Source organism: Eleginops maclovinus, chromosome 18 (assembly GCF_036324505.1).
Source record: "Eleginops maclovinus isolate JMC-PN-2008 ecotype Puerto Natales chromosome 18, JC_Emac_rtc_rv5, whole genome shotgun sequence".
Lineage (NCBI taxonomy): Eukaryota > Metazoa > Chordata > Actinopteri > Perciformes > Eleginopidae > Eleginops > Eleginops maclovinus.
In genome coordinates this window covers 18,357,890-18,376,864 of record NC_086366.1, presented here as the reverse complement: position 1 = coordinate 18,376,864, position 18,975 = coordinate 18,357,890, and the positions used below count along the sequence as shown (strand labels likewise).

Here is an 18,975-nt window from a genome sequence, read left to right as displayed (position 1 = left end):
CTTACCTGCGATAGTGTTGAGAAACATGAGGTACTCAAAGTTAGAGATCTCTCTCCTCTGCCAGCGCTGGGTCATGTTGGAGGACTTGAAAAGCTGCCGAGGGGTGGCCATGGAGATGCGCCTAAAACATTAAAACAACAAACCAGAAAAGAGAAGATCGCTGATTGAAACCTATATTCTTAAACAATTAAGAAAAGAACATTAAGTAATTATGAAGCAAGCTTACATTATCACAGAAAATTGATAGAATGATGACATTCGATAGCTGAAAAATAACTCTTGTCGAGCATGTCCGTTTTAGAATAAAGCTACCGAGAAGAAGTCAAGCTTCAGATGAAAAAACAAGTAGGGCAGAATGGCTTTCCCAAGTTAACATTTTGATTCCAGTAGACTGAAAAAAAGGTTGTATTTAAAATGTGTTTACTTGCTTTATATCCAAAGAATCCAAAGAAAAGACTTGAATTAAGGACTTGGGGATATGTGTATGCGTTGTAACAGTGTATAAATGGGCCTGTTAGCACCATGAGAGTCTAAAGGGAATATTTTGGTTTTCTCTGGTCTGTGGCCTGGCTGCAGCCCTGCAGTATAAAGTCTTCTGTCAGAGAATGAGGTCAGTTCAGTCAGGGTCAGTGCACGTACACTTCAATGACTGCAGCAATGGGATTTCAAAAGACTCTGCTGTGCATATGCTACACACAACACAAAGGATGCAACATCAGCCATGAATTAATTACATATGATAAATATTGCACAGTATTGTATTTATTTCTATTTGGACCCACCTTGCTTGCGGGAGTCCATAGCTGGTGCCCACTCCCACTCGAGGAAGACTATAGACCACTTTCTTTACCGTGGCCTGGTCAGGAAAGTTGAACATGACTGATGCTGTGAAACAGTGAGAGATATCCATTAGTGATGAAGAGCCGGAGAGGCATGGATTTCAAGTGCTGTAATTGGCACTTCCACTTACTTCTGTTGGCCATAAAGACCTCCATCGCTGTGTTCTGAAGTAGATAGCGTCGAGAGAATACCGCCCGAATCTCACTGAACATCCACTTACCATGTAAACCCTCAGTGTATGCTAAAACCTAGAAGGAGAAAGAGAGAATGTCCCTCAGGTTATAATAGCTGGATCAAACCAGAGATCAGGCCTACTCTCTATTTCTATATGTTCACGATACAATACACATAGTATGTTACAGATATGATGTTGTCTGATGAAGTTGAGTGTGCAACAGGCTTTACGTTATTGTTTAATGTTGCTCTACAGTGCTGTTGTTATTGCAGTTCTCAGGAGAGTTAGGATTGAAAGTCAAATTCTGAGTCAAATACTCAGATAAAATGTATTTAAACTCAATAAAATTAGCTGCTGCTTTGCTGCAAAAATGGACACAAAAGCAATCCGTGAGCCAAAACTGTTTTCCCAACTTTGTCAGATAACTTGACAGTAGATATGATCGGGGCAAAATTATCAATGTTTAACACTTATTTTCTGCTGTATAAATAAAGCTGGCAGCTACTGTGTTTAGGAACATCTTTGTGAACCGTTTGTGGGCACTACAGTACATCAATAGTCGGTTCGACAATTGGCTAGAGCTTTACTATTCATTATTTCACAGCAGGGAGTGAAACCTGCTGCTTGTTTCTCTAACCTTCAGGCTTCTTACATGAATTATTAATAACTATTCCATGATATTTATCCAAAATGCATTAGTACAGTCCATTTAATCCTTGTTTTTTTTTTAAATGACAGTATACTGGTTACTGAGACTTTGTACCACAACTCAATCCACCTTCTCCATACAGTAATATAAACTTTTCTACAGATTCTCTTTCAGTCTTATACAAAAATTCGGGTTTACTTAAAGAGCTGGACTCATACAAACTACTGTTTGGTTTGTGACACATAAATAATCAATAAAAACTATCAAAGAGAGCAGAGAGCAGACAAAGGATCATTAGTGCACGCAGCACCACTGGGACTGCAGGTCCACACATAAAAAAACAAGACAGTTGTTCTGACAGGTGAGAATGGTCCCCTCACACACCTTTCCCTTTCCCTTCCCCCTCCTCCTCCTCCTCCTCCTCCTCCTCCTCCTCCTCCTCCTCCTCCTCCTCTCTCACCTCCCTCTGAATGAACAATTTTGTCCAACAGCGTGAGCCGCAGAGCAACCTCATCAACTTCCCAGGTTATAATCACACATAGGCACTGTTCAGAGAGGGTATGCGAGAGAGGATAAAGATATAACAGGGTAGTAAGAAGGTGAGGCCCTACAGTACATGTGCGGGTGTGTGGGTGTCTGTATGTGTGTGTGTGTGGGGGGAGGCAGAGTAGGCAGGGTGGGAGGGAAGCAAGAGTGAGATGTTCAGCTGGGTTAGGTCTGATGTTAATGCTCATTTAAAATAGTGACAGGCTCGGAGAGTGCAGCTCGAGCTGGGCCGCATTAATTTCTCCCTGGAATAGCTCATGCCCGACCTCCGTGCCACGTCCAAAATCTCTGGAGCTCAATTAAAATTGGATTAGGTGAAGATGCTGGATGTGCAGCATAGCATCTCTGGTGCTCTCCTCCCAGTAATGCCCCGGCCTGACACCTCTGCAACCCCCAACTCAAACAGTTGTCATAGAGACAGCAAGGCCCGGAGGAGGCAGCGCGCGCTGACTGGCGAGGGAGTAGAGAGGGAAGGAGGTGAGGAGGAGGGACAACCATGGAGCTGTGGGCGCATTGTTGAGGGCCAGCAGTAGCCCCCCCCCCCCCAACACCACCACCAACACCACCCCGTTTTCTACAGCCAGATGTTGTGGAAATAGTCTTCTGAGTGCAATTCTAAAAGGCAACTCATACACATATGCATCATGGGAAGGCTATAACAGCTTACTTCATCAAGGCACTCCGGAGCTGTTATTTTAATCCATATCAAGTCATTTAGATGTCAAGAGACTTTAAATGGTTTGTCATTTTCTAAAAAGTCTCTATTCATTTTATTTGCTCCCAAATTCCTCATTTGTTATATCAGGTATTATTAAAGAAAATGTGACCAGCAAGTAGTAGAAAAATGCAGATAAGACAGGGTTGTCACTTCTGGATGTTAAGAATGGAAAAAGGCATAAAAGCAGCTACAAAATAGTAACTGATTGTAGATATAACATTGTTTTAGTGCTGGCTGTCTCTTGTTACCCAGCCAAAGTCAACATTTTGCTGCTATGACAAAGTACAGGCCAAAGCTTGCTGTCAACAAAAGAGAGGCTAAAGAGGAGAAAAAAGAGCTGATTTCAAACAGCCAAGATCAAAAAATTTGTCATAACAACAAAGCTTTGGCCCAAACCAACATGCAGGGGCCCCTGTAGACTTGGAGATTTGACAAAGCCCAGCCCTCATTTTTGGAGGCCCAGCTGTAAAAAATGCCATTTAATGAACCTGTCTGCTGAAGCTGTCCCCTGCCTGTCAGAGGTGTCAGCCAGTGACAAGCGCTGGGGACGGCCGCCTCCAGTCACAGACAGGCCTGCCAGCTGGAGACTTCGGCCCCAATCTAATCACGCCACCAGGAAGGGACCGGCGCTCTGCTCTTGGTCTGTCACGCTCAGGGCTGGGGGAGCAGTGAGGGGGTGGGTGAAGGGGTCTGGTATGGCCGACAAGTGCAGTTTTTGTTTCCACACAGGTCCCTCCACGCTGGCTCATTAAGAGCCACAGGCGCATGCGCTGCCAGCTGCAGGGAGATATACCTCCACAGCATAATAGCCTTAATGCAATTTAGCGTCTCTGTCCTCCCTTTCCTTTATTCCCCTTCTCTTCTTTCCCTGATTTGACAGAGGGCAGGCTGCATTCTGCCTGTAGAACATCACAGGTGGAGAACAGGAAAATATTGTGACAGATGAGATGAGGGGAGGCACAGGTGACACCAGTGTTTAGGCTGAAACTCATATATGATAATGTGCAGATGCTCAAATGGAGCACATCATACTTAAAAAGGAAAGGAAGCCGCTTCATGCATGGAAATAGATTCTAATCATATCTGACTTTGGAAAAGCTTTAACCCCACATTGGCTGAGGCACTATGACAGACGTTATTAATAAATCTAACGAAGCATTTTTTCTGAAACCTGATGCAATTTTCTCCCATATGGGACAATACAATCCCCCTTCACTGCATTTATACCAAAACAGGAAAATAATATAATTCAGTGAGACCTCCAAGCCAGCATGACTGATATATTTATATGAGACTGTGGAGCACCCTGACAACCTGGTATCACAGCATCTCCGCTGCATTCATCTAAGATTTGTCTAATAGGCTTCCACTATAAAGCTTCACAACTGCATGGTCCCAGGCGCCCAGAGAGAACAGCCAAGTGGAAGAATAAGGGGAGGATACGAGAGGCAGCTTCATTTTGAGTGATATGACTACTCCCCCAGGAGCGAGTGGGATGGATTTCACACATGGCAATTTGGAGGATCAGCACACACTGCGTATACAGTATTCAATGGCTGACCCCAGGCAATATGGGCCAAATCTGTGAAGAGGTTGAGCAGTCAGAGAAAGCATAAAACTTGGTAACAGTGAGAGCAGAGACCAACTCTGTGTGGGAAGGAATCATCAGCTAGAGACAATGTGGTAGACTGGGTCATAAAAAGTATTATGACATAAGAGGTTAAATCATAAGCTAAACAAAATCAATAGAACATACCTTAGAGGGTATGTTTACCAAAATTACAAAATAATAGAAATGTTTTGTTACCAACCCGTGTGATAAGCTATTTATTTACATAGTTTATTCAGCTTTATGTGTCCCCTAGATATTCAGTCTATTCAATACAATGGAAGTGAACTGATTTGTGTTTTTTTGTGCTCATGGAAATCAAGTTTAATTCTCTTTTCAGAAATAGTGTTTCCCAAAAGAAAAGGGGCCTTTGAGTTGTTTTATAATAAATATTTTCAATGAAAAATCTAACAGAAACCATACATCTGAGTACAACAATAAGCATGCAAGAACATATCATTTTATGTATTTTGTGTTTGGCTTCCCCTAACCTACCCTTTAAAATGTCAAATTTAGGAATAAACAGTGTTTTTCTTTCTCAAACCAATTCAGTGTTGGCGCACAGTGTGAAATGGACCTAATATAACCATTTTAAACTTTATGAAACCACGCAAACAGAATTCTTAGTTCTCTGACCACGATGTGCCCAAATCCCCACTTTCATTTCAGCTTTAATCCCTTTTCCATCCTAAAAGATTTATGCCTGAGCATCAAAGCCTGTTCCTCATATGATGCCACCTAAATGTGACAACTGTTTTGAAATGTATAAATATAAAAACGCAAAAGATTCCAACACATTATAAGTAGACTGTATTCCACTGGGTTCCTTACTGTGAGAGCCATATCTCAACTTCAATAAAGTAGCAAGCTCCTAATGCAGGTATTGGAGGAAAACAAGATACAGATTTGCATAATCAGTGTCACTATACATTTGGGTGGTAGCTGGAGTGTGGCAAGATGACACAGCTTGGGTGCTCTGGCAAGACCAGTGGGATAAAGGAGATGAATATGCATTAAATATGCTGACAGTTCACTGCCCCAAATGTCCAGCCAAGTTTGTCAATAACATTTATGTCAGGGATGGTATTTCACGCGCATTAGCAGGCCCTGCAGCGCTGTCTTCAACACTGCCATGGTAGGACAGGTGGGAGGAGCCATTTTCCCAGTATGCAATTTTTTCTTAAAGAGCCTCTTTAAATATTCTTTATATGTCAATGTTAAAATATAAACCCTCAAAGAAATGCAGTGGAAAGAAAATCCAAAGTTATTCAGACTTGTGGTTTTCCTCACTAATGATTCACAAACATTGGCAAAAAGCCACATGATGCCTGTACAACCCTTCTGAAAGGTTAGGAGAAACTTTGTAAAACTAGAAGCGCAATCTGAGAGTGCAGACCTGTTCCGAGGCTAAATGTCTGCTAAATGTTCTTCTTTGGCCTACACCCCTTCACCAAGTTTCGAACAAATTTGACTAGCAATTTTTTTCTGTAATATTGCTGACAGACAGACAAACAAACCAAACAGAAAAAATCCCTTCTTTGGCAAAAGTATTAAAATGAAAACAAAATAAAAAGTGCATTAGAAACAAGTAAGAATTGCGAGTGCATGTTCACACCTTTACCATTCATACAAGTAGAGCAGGAGGCAGAAATGTTTAACTTTAGGAATAGCAAAACTATTGTTTAAGTGACAGTACATCCCAAACACTGTAATACATAATCTGACTCTCACCTGTAATGCTATTTATAAATTACATTACTACTGTTTAAGTTGCTGCGTGTTGGAGATATTGATAGTCTTCCTTCTCTCCACAAATGGAACTAATTGGAACTAAATGGAACTCGGCTTATTGTTTTTCAAAGCTACAAATCAATGTGTCTTTAAAAATACTTAATAGAAAGCTTATCCCCATAAGGACGTTTCAACTGATTTAAATTTACACTGGTACTATTTGCCGATGAAGTTTGTTGTGATGTATTCCACTTTTCTGTATAGTATTTTCAGTGACCAACCACTTTCAATTGAAGTTTTAGGAACTAACCCTTAGTATCAGAATAACTGATGGTGCTCAACAGAACTCAAGTCTGTTTCCACAAAATGCAATTTATTTTGTCTCCTTCCTGTAAGTGGAAACCTAATGATGTTTTACAAAAAAAGTATAAGTAGCTAATCAATAAACAAACAAAGAGACACCACATTTAAACATACATATGAACATGCTCAAGTGATGACCCACTCAGAGCCACAGCCACACATACTGCACATGCACACACTTAGTGAGCACATCATCCAGATAAACAGCTTGAGGATGCCTTCACTAAAGAGCTTGGGAGAAGGGATGCAGTCATTTGGTATGGGGTCTTTCAGCAAGCTTTTCCTAATGGCACTTTTTCAGGGACTTGTCAGCCTTAAGATGACTGAAATCTCCGTGGCCTGAGTACCAGCTTCCTCTGGCTGCCACAGAGTGCCAAGCTGATCGCTCTAAATCCCACTTTTCTTTTCATTTTTTCCTGGTGGTGGTGCGTGGGAGAGATAGGGGCTCAGAGCAAGACAGAGAAGAAGAGAAAGAATGAGACAAGGATGGAGAGGCGGAGAGACAGAGTAGGAGTGGGACGGAAAGAGCAAGCGGTTAGACGAGAGGGCCTGATGAGCAATGAGCGCCTCACTCGTCCTCAATTAATCTTGTCTCTCTACCTTTGCTTTGCCGCTTCCCTCAGCACCAAGGTAATAATGACACCCTCATCCATTATCCTTTTATCCCTGTTATTCACTGGGAATTGCTTAATAATATGTTACAGATTTGGCCTCCTTGGTATAATTCTTTCTGTCATTTGCAGTATATCATCTGGAAAACACACAGCCCCCTTTCTGCTGGACGCTCTTTGAGGATTATCGTGGGTGACACCTTCGGGATGCAGCCAGAATCTGGAGCATCATTTTTTCAGGCATAAAGTGGAATTACCCTGACTTATCTGTCATTGCCAAAAGCACAACAAGCCATTCAGGGCCAAAGCAAAGGTGGAACAGGTTCTTATCGGCTTCTCTGAACGAGAGGGCTTGTAAATTTATGCTAATGAGGGCCTTTTGTCATACAGGCTCACCCCTTGGGGCTCAACGGGGTTTGCAGGGGGATGATAATCTGGCTGTTGAGTGCACTAGATAATTTGTACTTTATCCTCATGTAATTATATAGTTTAAATCTTTTTACCAATGCTAAGCCACGACATGAGGAAGTGTCTTAACCATGTCTACGGTTCTTAGCGGCGCTGGTTAGCTTGCATCAGACTCTCTCTCATAAAGTCACGTAGGAGGAGTACAGCACTGATATAATTACTCTGACTTTCTGTAGCCTGTGCTATGAATCCTCATATCATTTTTATCCACCTTAGCAGGCAGGCAAGAAGCCAAGCTAGCAGCCTGGGGGCATAGATGACAACTCAGAAGATGTGAAAACATGGTAGCGCAGCTGAAAGAGCCCTCCCCATTTTTGTCAAGAAAGAACAATGGAGGAGACCAGGAAGATGGACTGAAAGGAGCAAAAGTAAGTGCAGAAGGGCAGCTTTGCAGGGATTCTAAGGGTCCCATTGCTGTCCAGTGGGATTGTACGCCATCTTGTGAGCCTGCCAAAGCCGACAGCCCCTGACAAGCTGCCTGGGTTGCTGTAATTTGACTAATTACAATGGATTAGACCATATTAATGCAAGCTGTTTTCTCTAGGGTCACTGACCCACCCAATATGTCCCATGCTAGTTTCCCCCTATTTGGTGTGAACAAAACATGCACAAGCAGAAAAGAAGGCTTTTGGTTTCCTGAAATTATAAAACAGAGAAACATGTATCCGCATCCCTGAGATTATTTTTATAATGGGGGAGATGTGTTTCAAAGCAACCACAGCAGCGGAAGCTGTGAAATACACCCTGTACTTTCCTGAGGCACATCATCATAGGATGCTTTGATAAGAAAGCAGATCATTTGCCTGCTTTATCTCTCTCTGCAGGAAAAGGAAAAACAAAATAAAGACTTGCTGGCACTTTTTAATTTAATTTTAATTTAACATTGTGTCAACGCTTCAGATCAGGATGAACCCTGAATGAGGCACTGTCTTTACGTTTGGTTTGGTCCATTTTCTGAGGAAATGGTGTGTTTAAATCAATGAATATTTATAATTGATAAAGGACACTTTCTGCTCAAAGAAAAGTAGAAAACCGGAGGGAAAACTTATTTCTACAAAGGAAACCAAAGCAACCCTTATTTGCATTTGCAAAACTCCAAAATGAAAGGGGGGAAATGAGCCATAGAATGTGTGTGTTTTAATACAAGTGCTCTCCCAATTGTACTAAATCAATTTGAGTTTCACATAATGGAGCGGCAGCTTCACTGTTTGTATGTGCTCCTCTGCCTTGAACATGGTGTAATAATGGTCTTAAACCAGGCGTTATAAAGACAGAATACCAAAGAGGCTTACAGCCTTGGTTTCATGAAACATTTAGGCAAAAGTTCCAAGGGCTGAGGATGATGAAAGAAGGTAAGCTTGGAAATGGGTTTCTGGGATCCACAGCCCTTATTGTACAGAAGTCACATCGAATTAATACTGAGGGCCATTTTCAGCCTTTCTTCTCTTCAGCTTTTCAGAACGGATTAAGCTATGAAAACTCAGAAATTACGAAAGCACCTATTAGGCATCACCCTTTCTCCTCTTTCCCTTTGAAAGTCATTCAATGCGCTTCGCTTCAAATTGTTTGCATACTTGGAAGAACGGCTACTTTTTAAATGTGACATATAAAATGTATTTTAACTTACACAATAACAAACCTATCCCTGCAATTTGTAAATACTTATTCACCCATATCAACATTTAACTCTATTTTACATTTTATAACCAAATTATCCTTTTAAGCAGCTGTATATTACAATAAACTATGCTGTGGTTTGATTTGACAGTACAGGTCACTATATTTAAGCAATTTACTGAAACCCTCACAGTGTTTCCATGCTGATGCAGGGCCTGTATTGCTCATGCTCTCTGAGGCTCCCGCACCCCTCTTTGCTTTCTCAATGGCTCTTCAAAAGAAGCGCAGGGAGTGCATGAATTGTAATTATGGCTCCTAACAGGATTCAAGAGCGACCAAACGATGGCACTTGAGAAGCAGGTCGTGTGGAGTTAAACGGCTGTCAGACACTCAAAGCTCCACAGCATGTGAACAAACCCACAAAGGCTGGATGTGTCCACTTCTAGGGCCCTCCTACCCACTCTCCCTCTCATAGGGAGAGATTAAAAATCAAGTAAGGCCCCTTAAAGACCCATATAGCCTTTCTGCAGTTTCACTCTAAGTTACAAGAGTAGGTAGAGTGTTCCAGGTAAGATGCTAAACCTGACGACAACAGATACACAATTAGTCATTGAGAGCTGCATGATATTGACTTAAGTCCATATCAGTGAAAAGATGTTCTGTTTAAAGAAATACATCCAAAGCAAATCTCAGGGCAAATGAGACAGGACTACAGAAACATTGGAAGGGGGGAAGCAAAGGCTTTGTAGAGATCAGGTAATTGGTACCACCTGAGAAACCAATCTAACCACGGTGTCAGATTATCTCCCGACCTGGCCTTCAAAATAACGGAAAAGATCATCTGTGCTCCCCAGACAGTTTCAATGACTCACCAGGGCACAAGACCCCTCACCACACATTAAAGAGACCAGCCTTCAGTCAGGCGCTATCCAACTTCAGCCCCTTCCTACTCCCCAAAAGCACCCAAAAGAACCCGACCTGCAGCGTGAAGTCTCTATGCATGACCCTTATTAAACTCCTAATTGGATTGAGAGCCGCTGAGAAAAAAAATTCAACATCTCTCATTCAGCTGAGATTTTCTTTAGCATTCCTTCCAGTAGTTTGCCTCTTCCACAATAACATTCAAAATCAACTCACTGAAAACTTTTTTTTGCCCTTTTCAACAAATAACCAGATTTTCCATAAAGCATGGGAGTATGGGCAAAACCTTTTTCACCTTTTCTTTTAAGGCCTAGCACTATTTGATTTTCACAGGGTGCAAGTGACGGGCTGAAACAAAGCCCAGTGCTGGCCATTGTGTAGCCTTTCACTGTTGTAATGGTCTTAAAATGGCTACAAGCAGGGCCCTATTCAGTGGTGACCAGGCTGCTCAGCTCTCTTCTCCTTTTCCAAGATAAACTCTGCACTGAGCGGGAACTCAGAGGTCAGCTGATGAGCGAATGAGGGGCCGAGTTCACCCATAAGCACGAGTCTCAGTCTACCAGTGCCTGTAGAAGTTCTTAACACATTACCTCTAATTATGGGGAATAAATAGTGCCCTAAAAACAACATCAATCAAGTTCATTACAGAAAATAACATAATGACAATAATTACAATAATACCTCATTAAGAAAGAGAATGAGAGACAGGGGAGAATTAATAGCAGACAGGTGTACAACACACTGCAATTATGGAACCTGAAATTAGTTCATTGCCTCGAGGCAAACACAAGAGAAAGGGAAGGTTGTAAGTGAGGGTGTGTGTGTGTGTTGGGTGGGGGGCTGGTTTCACGGCTGGGAGTAGGACTGATAGAGAGAGGCTCACTGACAAAAAAAGGAATTGCAAATAAGCAAACAAAAATGTCTTAAATGTGTAAATTAGGGAGAAAAATAAGAGGGAAAAGCAGCTTTTCCCTGCAGACTGGTGCCTTAGATGAGAAGGGAGCAGCGAAACGTGATCAAGGGGAGCCGTGGAGCGGTGCGGCAGGCGTCAAGATGAGCACTCAGCCAGCGAGTGGCAGCTTCTCCTTTTCCAGTCAATCATTCATTACAGAGCCAAGTGCTGTGGAGGAGTGCCTCCTCTTTTTGACCTATCATATTACTGCTTCTGTAAACTCCTAATCCTCCCTTCGTTAGATGGTGTCAACAGCCGACATGCTCTCACCCTGCGCCCGTACTCCTCGCTCAGACACCTCCCAAACCCTGCCAAGACCACAGAATTGACACTAATAACATCGTTTGAAATTTAACAAGGTGGAAAAACACAACTTTATCCATCTTTTTGGTGCTCTCATCCTCCTTTTCACTTGTTTGTTTCTATGATTAAAAAGAGATTCAGACATGCACTGACTTATTAGTTAACTTTTTGTTTTACCATACATATTCAGGCCTCCAGTGAGCAACTGTCTGACTCTAGCTCTGCAATCATTCATTGGCTGGTCTGAGCGGCCTGCTTCTTTTTGCCTTGGGGCTTTTCCTGAGCAGGTGAAAGCCTGGAGGCAGGAACCTGCACATCAGCACTTCTTCGTCCATCATGACTCTTTCACAGGGAGTCCATCTCTTGAGCTTCTCTACAGCCCAGTGAGATAGCTACTATAATGAGTCCACCAGATGAAAGCCCAGCAGGACAAAACAACATTCAGATACATCTCCACTAACACTACCACACACACAAACACTGGGGTAAGCACCAATCAGGGAGTTGCTGTGTGAATGCTGTTATTTAGGTAAACAAAGGAGTCAGTTGCAGGCTGAAAAAAAGGAAACCAGATCAAGCATCTTTGTTTTGGCAGAGCTCCAAAAGGGAGTTTGGGGTGGGTGATTATGATTGCCATGCTGATCACAAATAACAGTAAACAATCAGGTTTATCACAAGCATGTGCAAACATATCCCATACCAAACTGTCTTTCACTCACTTAAAAACAGACCTCTGTTATCATACTCACACACAGAGATACATACAGTGTGCGTATGGGTTTAGGAAGGGTCCCAATTTAAAGCTGACAGACACCAGAGAGTACACACTTGAGGAAATTATAGCACGAATGGTGCTGAGTTTTGCTTAAAGTGACGCTGTCCTAACAAAGCTATACATGCTTGATAGCCAACAAAGTTCATTCATGTCTTAATGACGTACAGCACACAAGCCTTTTTTGAGCGGTATGAGCCTACAAATCTAACCCTATTGGAATATATATGTAAATTTGTAAGATAAACTTTGTCATGGTTAAGACACACCTACCATATAACACGGTTTGAGGGATGTTAATTACCGTATAAAATAAGCAATTGGCATCCTGTCCCATATGTCCCATTTTTTCCGTGAGGAAGATGGAAATGAGGTTGGGTAGATTTGATTGTGACATGTTCCTCATCTGCGCTTCACAATGTGTGGCTTTTCCAGTAACAGGCTAATATTCAGCACAGCTCACCCCCACCAGAACTAATGAAAGTAGACAAAATGTCTCTGCTGCCATCTTTGTCTAGCATCCGCTCAGGGTGAGCCTCCCTCTTTCCCTCCTTTCCTTTTCACCTCCCCTCTTGAAGGGATGGTGACAGCGGCATAAAATGGTGGCGAGCAAATGTTCCTTCCATGTGGCAGCAGTGGTGGGGGTGACAGGCCAGGCTGAGGCCAGCACTATCAGCAGTGTGTGGCTGTTGCTTTGAACAACCTGGATGCTCGCCATGGAAGATCAGGGCCGAGCTGATCAGACACCAGCAGCTACAAACAAAAGGAGCTCCATACCAAATCAAGAAACAGTCAGGGCAGCCAACCATCTCCAAAAACATATCAGTTCTTTGTTGTAATTGTTGAAATTAAACTTAGTTTTCCAAGGTTGTTTAGAGATTAATGTGCAGAATTAATTTATAAATTATTTTTAGAAAACGATTAAACCAACATGCTATTCTATTAGAGGTAAATTTGAGATATAAAACTTTAAGATGATTATTAAGTTTAAAGATTGAGTATGTCATACATGGGGACAAATTTGTCATTTTGGGTTATATAAATAAAAAGACTTTATATATGTATGTTTATGTACGCATAAATTAAGCTCCTGAACAAAGCAAACTCGCTTCATCCACCAATTTGTGTTTGAGTCATTCAGGGGTCTGTTAGTTAACCCTGAGCTCAGAGGATGATGAAGCAAGGGCATAAATCACAGAGTGAAACAAGGCCGACTCCTCCGATTCATTAATGGAAATGATCTGTCAATATGCTGGAGTCAATTCACACGTGTCAGCTGGGCTCAGCACACAATGGGCCAGCCAACTTATGAACTCCCAGCACCACTCCACCGAGTCCATAAAACAACTGGCATCGCCGCTGGGGAGCACCCTGAGACACCACCCTCTTGCACAGACCACCAGATGACACAGATGGGGCGAAACCAAACAAAGACGAGACTCCCTTTGTACAAAGAGGGACCCCTTTCAAAAGCCATTCATGCAACAAATTGGGGAAATCTGGCCATGCAACACTCTGGGTTTGCTCTTTTTTTAGCGTGATCCTTACGTCACAGTAAGTGAAATCAGATTTATGGCTACAAAGAAGGTTAAAATCAAGCACATTTTTAAGAGATAAAACATTTTTTAACAGTTTAGCTTTGTGAAACAGGGACAGGGACAAGTAGTGGACCATTAAATGTTTTACAACACTTGCTATCTTGCACAATAATGAGGATCAAATAAAGATAAGCTAATGACAATAACTACCAATAAGGATGATGCTTATCCATGCTATCATGTCCTCATAGTAAACAAAGTATTGTATGGCTAAATATACTGTAGAGCTAACTTTCCTACAGGACACAGTTGTATTGTTAAATCATGCTGACGAGCTTTCAAGCAAATATAAGTTAATTATAGTTTCTATTTTTTTGTCATCTGTATCAATTTGAGTAGCAGATAGTAATGATTCACAGGGATATATGACTTTTAATATCAGTCCCAGGTATTGTAAGCGAGTCGACCATGTTATGCGGAAGCAGTCTTAAGCTTTAGTGCTTTCAAAGGCAGCCCATCAGTTAGGGAGGTTTGTTTCAATGTAGGTCATTAAATATGTGCACACAGGCTTTCTCTTATTAGGCCCTCTGCATTTTTCTTTTCTTGTTCTTTCTCAGCTGCACACCCTTTGCTGCTGCAGCAATCTGCATAGAGGGACATTTGTCATCATTAGCCTTGCTCTGACAGTTGGCACCCGGCACCTCAGATCTCTAAGACTGGCAATTATGAACCCTTCATCCCTTATTTAGGCAACACTGCCTAATTTTATCATATGTTTCACCAGCAGTATTTGATTACCAACAGCCACAAACCTAGAATATGCCACCAATTCTTCCATTCTCTTTTTTATGTGCTTCTTACACCTATTCTAAGACCACATGACACCTGGGAGAGAACTGTTAATCTGAGATTTGAAATTGCTTATAAGACACAAGGGCTGCGGAGAGGACTGTAGATGAGCATCATGGGGTCAGTGGGCAGATGATTACAGTGCCCACCTTTAGATGCTAGACATCTCGCAGACATTAAGATTAATCACACTGCTGCTGCTGAATGCTTGCCTTTTACCACAGACAAGATGGTCGGGCATATAGTTTTCCCAACAAATAAAATAAAAGAATCTCCAGATAAACTAGTCAACAATCTAAGCCTCAACAATTTCTAGAAAACAGGAAAAACACTTAGTAAAGAAATAATAAACTAGCCACAAATCCTGCTCCAGTCTCCAATAAAGCCAATGTTAAGCATTGTCATCTACAACTAAATACAACGCTAAACTGCCTGCTAATAAAACGGGTGGAAAACACTGCACCAGCACTTTTACTGCACTCAACTGCCAACTGAATCACCTGTGCAAAAAAGTGCACTGAACACAATGTTAGTCTGTGTTTCCTTTTGTGAAGCAAACCACACATTTTCTGGATCGTTATTTTGGCAAAGGAAACTGAATTGTATTCATTCTAAATTCATGCAAATACATGCATGTAATTTATCACAAGGCTGACAAGCGTACCATATTGCAGAGGGGAGGGGTGAAGGGCCAAATGAAGCAGGGACAATCAATTAACTTTGATAATTTACACTTTTTTCCACCTCTCTGTTTTCTCAAAAATGTCCATCATTCGGGTGCATTAGGTGTGTGTATATGTTATAGATATGGTGCACAGTTAACAATTGAGTAGATCAGTAGAGGGTTTCTTAGAGCCTCTGGCTATGTGGTCCAGCTTCCTGACTTCTCCAAAGGAGGCTGCTAATACACAGCAGAGAATAAAACACATGAATGGACACAATCCAAAGGGGGTCCTCAATGAGGCTCTGGGCCCAAAAATTAACTGGCCTCCAACAGAGACGCCATATTGCTTGAAATTATAATGTTTCATTATTAAAAATCCCAAAGACAATTTAATTTGTGACAAATACAATTATAGGAAATGTGTCAAAGTGAGTGGCTATCCCATGAGATTAAAGTATATTATTTTCACAGTTTGAGAGCCAGTGTCTATGTCACTTATCTGAAGTGTCACTGCTTTTAATCTGATTTACATAGAAAAATGTCATCCTATTAAGTCTACTTTGACTAATCTGCATATTAGCTCTGGAGCTAGCTGGTAAACTCCCTTTGTATGGGACATGGCTTGAGAGTGTCAAAACTAAATGACCCCAGGAATTTAACGAAAAAGCATATGGCAGACCTTTTTTGTTTTCATGTAATTGGATTATTAAAATATATACCAGTCACAGGATTGCTGGTCATTAAAGGTCTTGATTCAGCTTAAAATCAGCTGAATGCTATCCTAATATAAAGCCATTAAGCAGTTTAATAGTCCTGAAGTACTGTAATACAGATAATTGAAACTAAATAAAGCAATCATAATTGTTATTATATAACCTTTTGTTTATGAAATACATTTATAGCCAAATCAATAGAGAATAGTGATGATCAAAATAGTCAATAAACTATCATGTTTAAAGAGAATGGGTTTTTTTCTTTTCCCCCAGGACACTCTTTAAGAATATTATTATTTTTCAATAAATGCTTGAGGCTACATACTCTGTTTTGTACGTAGAATAAAAATCATTTTACTACGATTATGCTCATTTGTAGATATGACACATACTGTATGTCTTAGTTTAATAATTGTATACATGTAAATAACTAATGCATGTACATAATGACTGCATAAAGCCTCAAGGATTAAATGTAAAATAAGGCAATACACATTTAATAATGTTAGCTACAATCAGTGGAATATCACTTTAAGTCACTCAAAACACGTGGGGTGTCATCAAAGAGCAATTTCAGCCATCATACAGGCACCATTGACCTTTTGGTAGTCGATGTTAACAGGACGATCAGTCTTGCTGGAAGAAAGGAAAAAGAAAAATGGAGGAGAAAAAATGAATAACTGTAGAGGCATGCTTTGGAACAAAGACGCCTTGACAACAGGGTCACATGCTTGTGCAAAATTAGGGGAAGTAGAAGTCATTGTATTGATTACACAATCGTGCATGCATTTTGCTCAGAAAAAGGCCTGGACTGGAATCAAAGCCCCATATATCACACTGGAGGGCCTCCAATAGCCTAATGGGATAGTGAATGAAGAAACAAAGCTTGTAATGTTGTAATGGTAAAGATATGGGTAAGAAGTTTTGATTGTCTAAGACTAGACCTGACAACTGCTGGAGTCTTGGGACTGCAGAGCAGGTTGAGTTACTGTGGGATCTGTGCAGCCACATGCTTTAGATTACGAGGTGATAATCTCAATGAGAATCCCCCCTTCTATCACGCATACGAATGGTCAAAGGACGGAGCACAAACTCAAAAGGTGCAACTGGATTCAGAGGTATCTGACTTGGACCAAGATATAGCCTGGAAAGTGAGGCTAGTCTGGTTTCAATAAAATGCAAGTACCTGCTGGGTCACAGACAGTGGGAGAGAGTGAGAGAAAAGACTATCAAAGCCTCAGAGGGCAGGAGGCTTTTAGCTACTCACATGAAAACCTTTCATAATGTCCTCCATATCCTCCAGAAATATGGCAATGAGAAAATATATTTTTGATTGTGGAATTTATCCAGCAATACATCTGAGAAAAACTAGAAATACACCAAATGTTTTTTATGTTTTATAAACCTTTATTTAAAGCTCTACCATGTCCCATATTTAGGATTTTAAGAAGAGAAAATGACACTACTCCATATCTGAAATTTCTGTTTGGTATGACAGTGTTGAATTATCACTGGGACTTGCCAAGAAGCCACAGCAGTGTGTCCATGACATGCTGTGACGATAATGGGAGTTACCTATCTATAAGGGTTGTTCCCGCACACACAAGACAGCTCCTGCTCAGCCGCATCCATGTAGTGAGTCAGAGCTGACGAGCGCCGCTCTGCCCTCATAATGTCTGGTCGTATGCAGTTCTTACTAGAGCAGAGATGAGTGTAAATGCCGTTGTGTTCCTTATCTGATCCGAGCAGCATTATCTTTTTGAAGTCCTCTTCAAAGCCAGCACTATACCTTGTGAGATGGGGTGCCAGAGAAATGATGAGAGCCAGAGAGGGTTTAGTGTTCTTGCAATAGCTCTTTATTGTGGATTACTGTCTGAATCAACCTGAGAGAGCTGTGCCCAAAAACAACACACTGAAACATTATGGGACTTTGCGTTAAATGGTCAGCCATGTTGCAGTATATATAAAATGAATGCTTTTAACCTAGTATTATCCATTTTTTGATGCATTCAAACTATGTTAATAATTATATTGTTTGTTTGTTGTAGTGCTGCTACTGTATCTTTTTTTGATTGCTGTTAAAGTATAATTACCCAATAATGTGTTGTGAAATACCAATTCATGTAATTAATGTTAACTTAATAATGAAATTTAATTTCTGGCATTTAAGAAAAACAAATAAAAACGTAAATAATTTTACAATATAATCTAACACTCTTTTAAACTATCTTCTTTTCGTTGGCAGATAAACACGTTACAACATTGCTAATGGGCTTTCATTTTGAGCAATGTAAGAAATAAATAAACATTTAAAGCACTCCTGTTATAGATGTAAATGTGTTATATTCTAAAAATACAGTAGCCTGAAATGATCAAATGACTGAATGAAATTGTTGCACAACACTGCAGGATGTTGCCTCGCAGCTAAAGAGCATAACAATCTGTAACAAGAGCGGGACTCGTAAACTCGATACATAAACACTCTATAATTAATGTGTCAAATATAATCACAATTATAAATATAAAAAACGCGAAATGTTTCAGAAATAAACCTGCTCAACAGACTGTTGAATTTAACTAACCCTTAAAGATACAATAAATAAACTGTGTTGAAAACTGGATATGGCTTCAAAAAGAAAACGCCTAAATATAGCAAAAACTCATATTTATTTTTTCGTTTCGTTCTTGTAAAAATGTACCTAAATTAAAAAAGGTATAATATTCTGATGCACCTTAATAAATTAGGTCTGAACCACTGGAGAAAAAGAAAATATTTAAATTATACGAACATGATCAACGTTTATTATCCAAACATATTTCACAATCCTACATCCACCTACGGTTTCATATATTATTCAATAACGCGGACTAAAAAAAATAGCAGATATAGTCCAAGAGAAAGCAACGTAACGCTGTGAAATTGTTTTTTGTTCTTC

General features: G+C 40.7%; 1 protein-coding gene across 1 annotated transcript in view; it reads right to left on the bottom strand.

Annotated features, from left to right (window-relative positions):
• nbeab (neurobeachin b) overlaps positions 1–18,975 on the bottom strand; it is a 179,335-nt gene that overhangs the window by 35,504 nt on the left and 124,856 nt on the right. The window contains exons 41-43 of the mRNA XM_063906394.1: positions 971–1,088; positions 783–885; positions 6–121 (exon numbers count right to left, since the gene is read on the bottom strand). Of these exons, the coding sequence (XP_063762464.1) occupies positions 6–121; positions 783–885; positions 971–1,088 (337 nt within the window). The remainder of the gene's footprint in view (positions 1–5; positions 122–782; positions 886–970; positions 1,089–18,975) is intronic.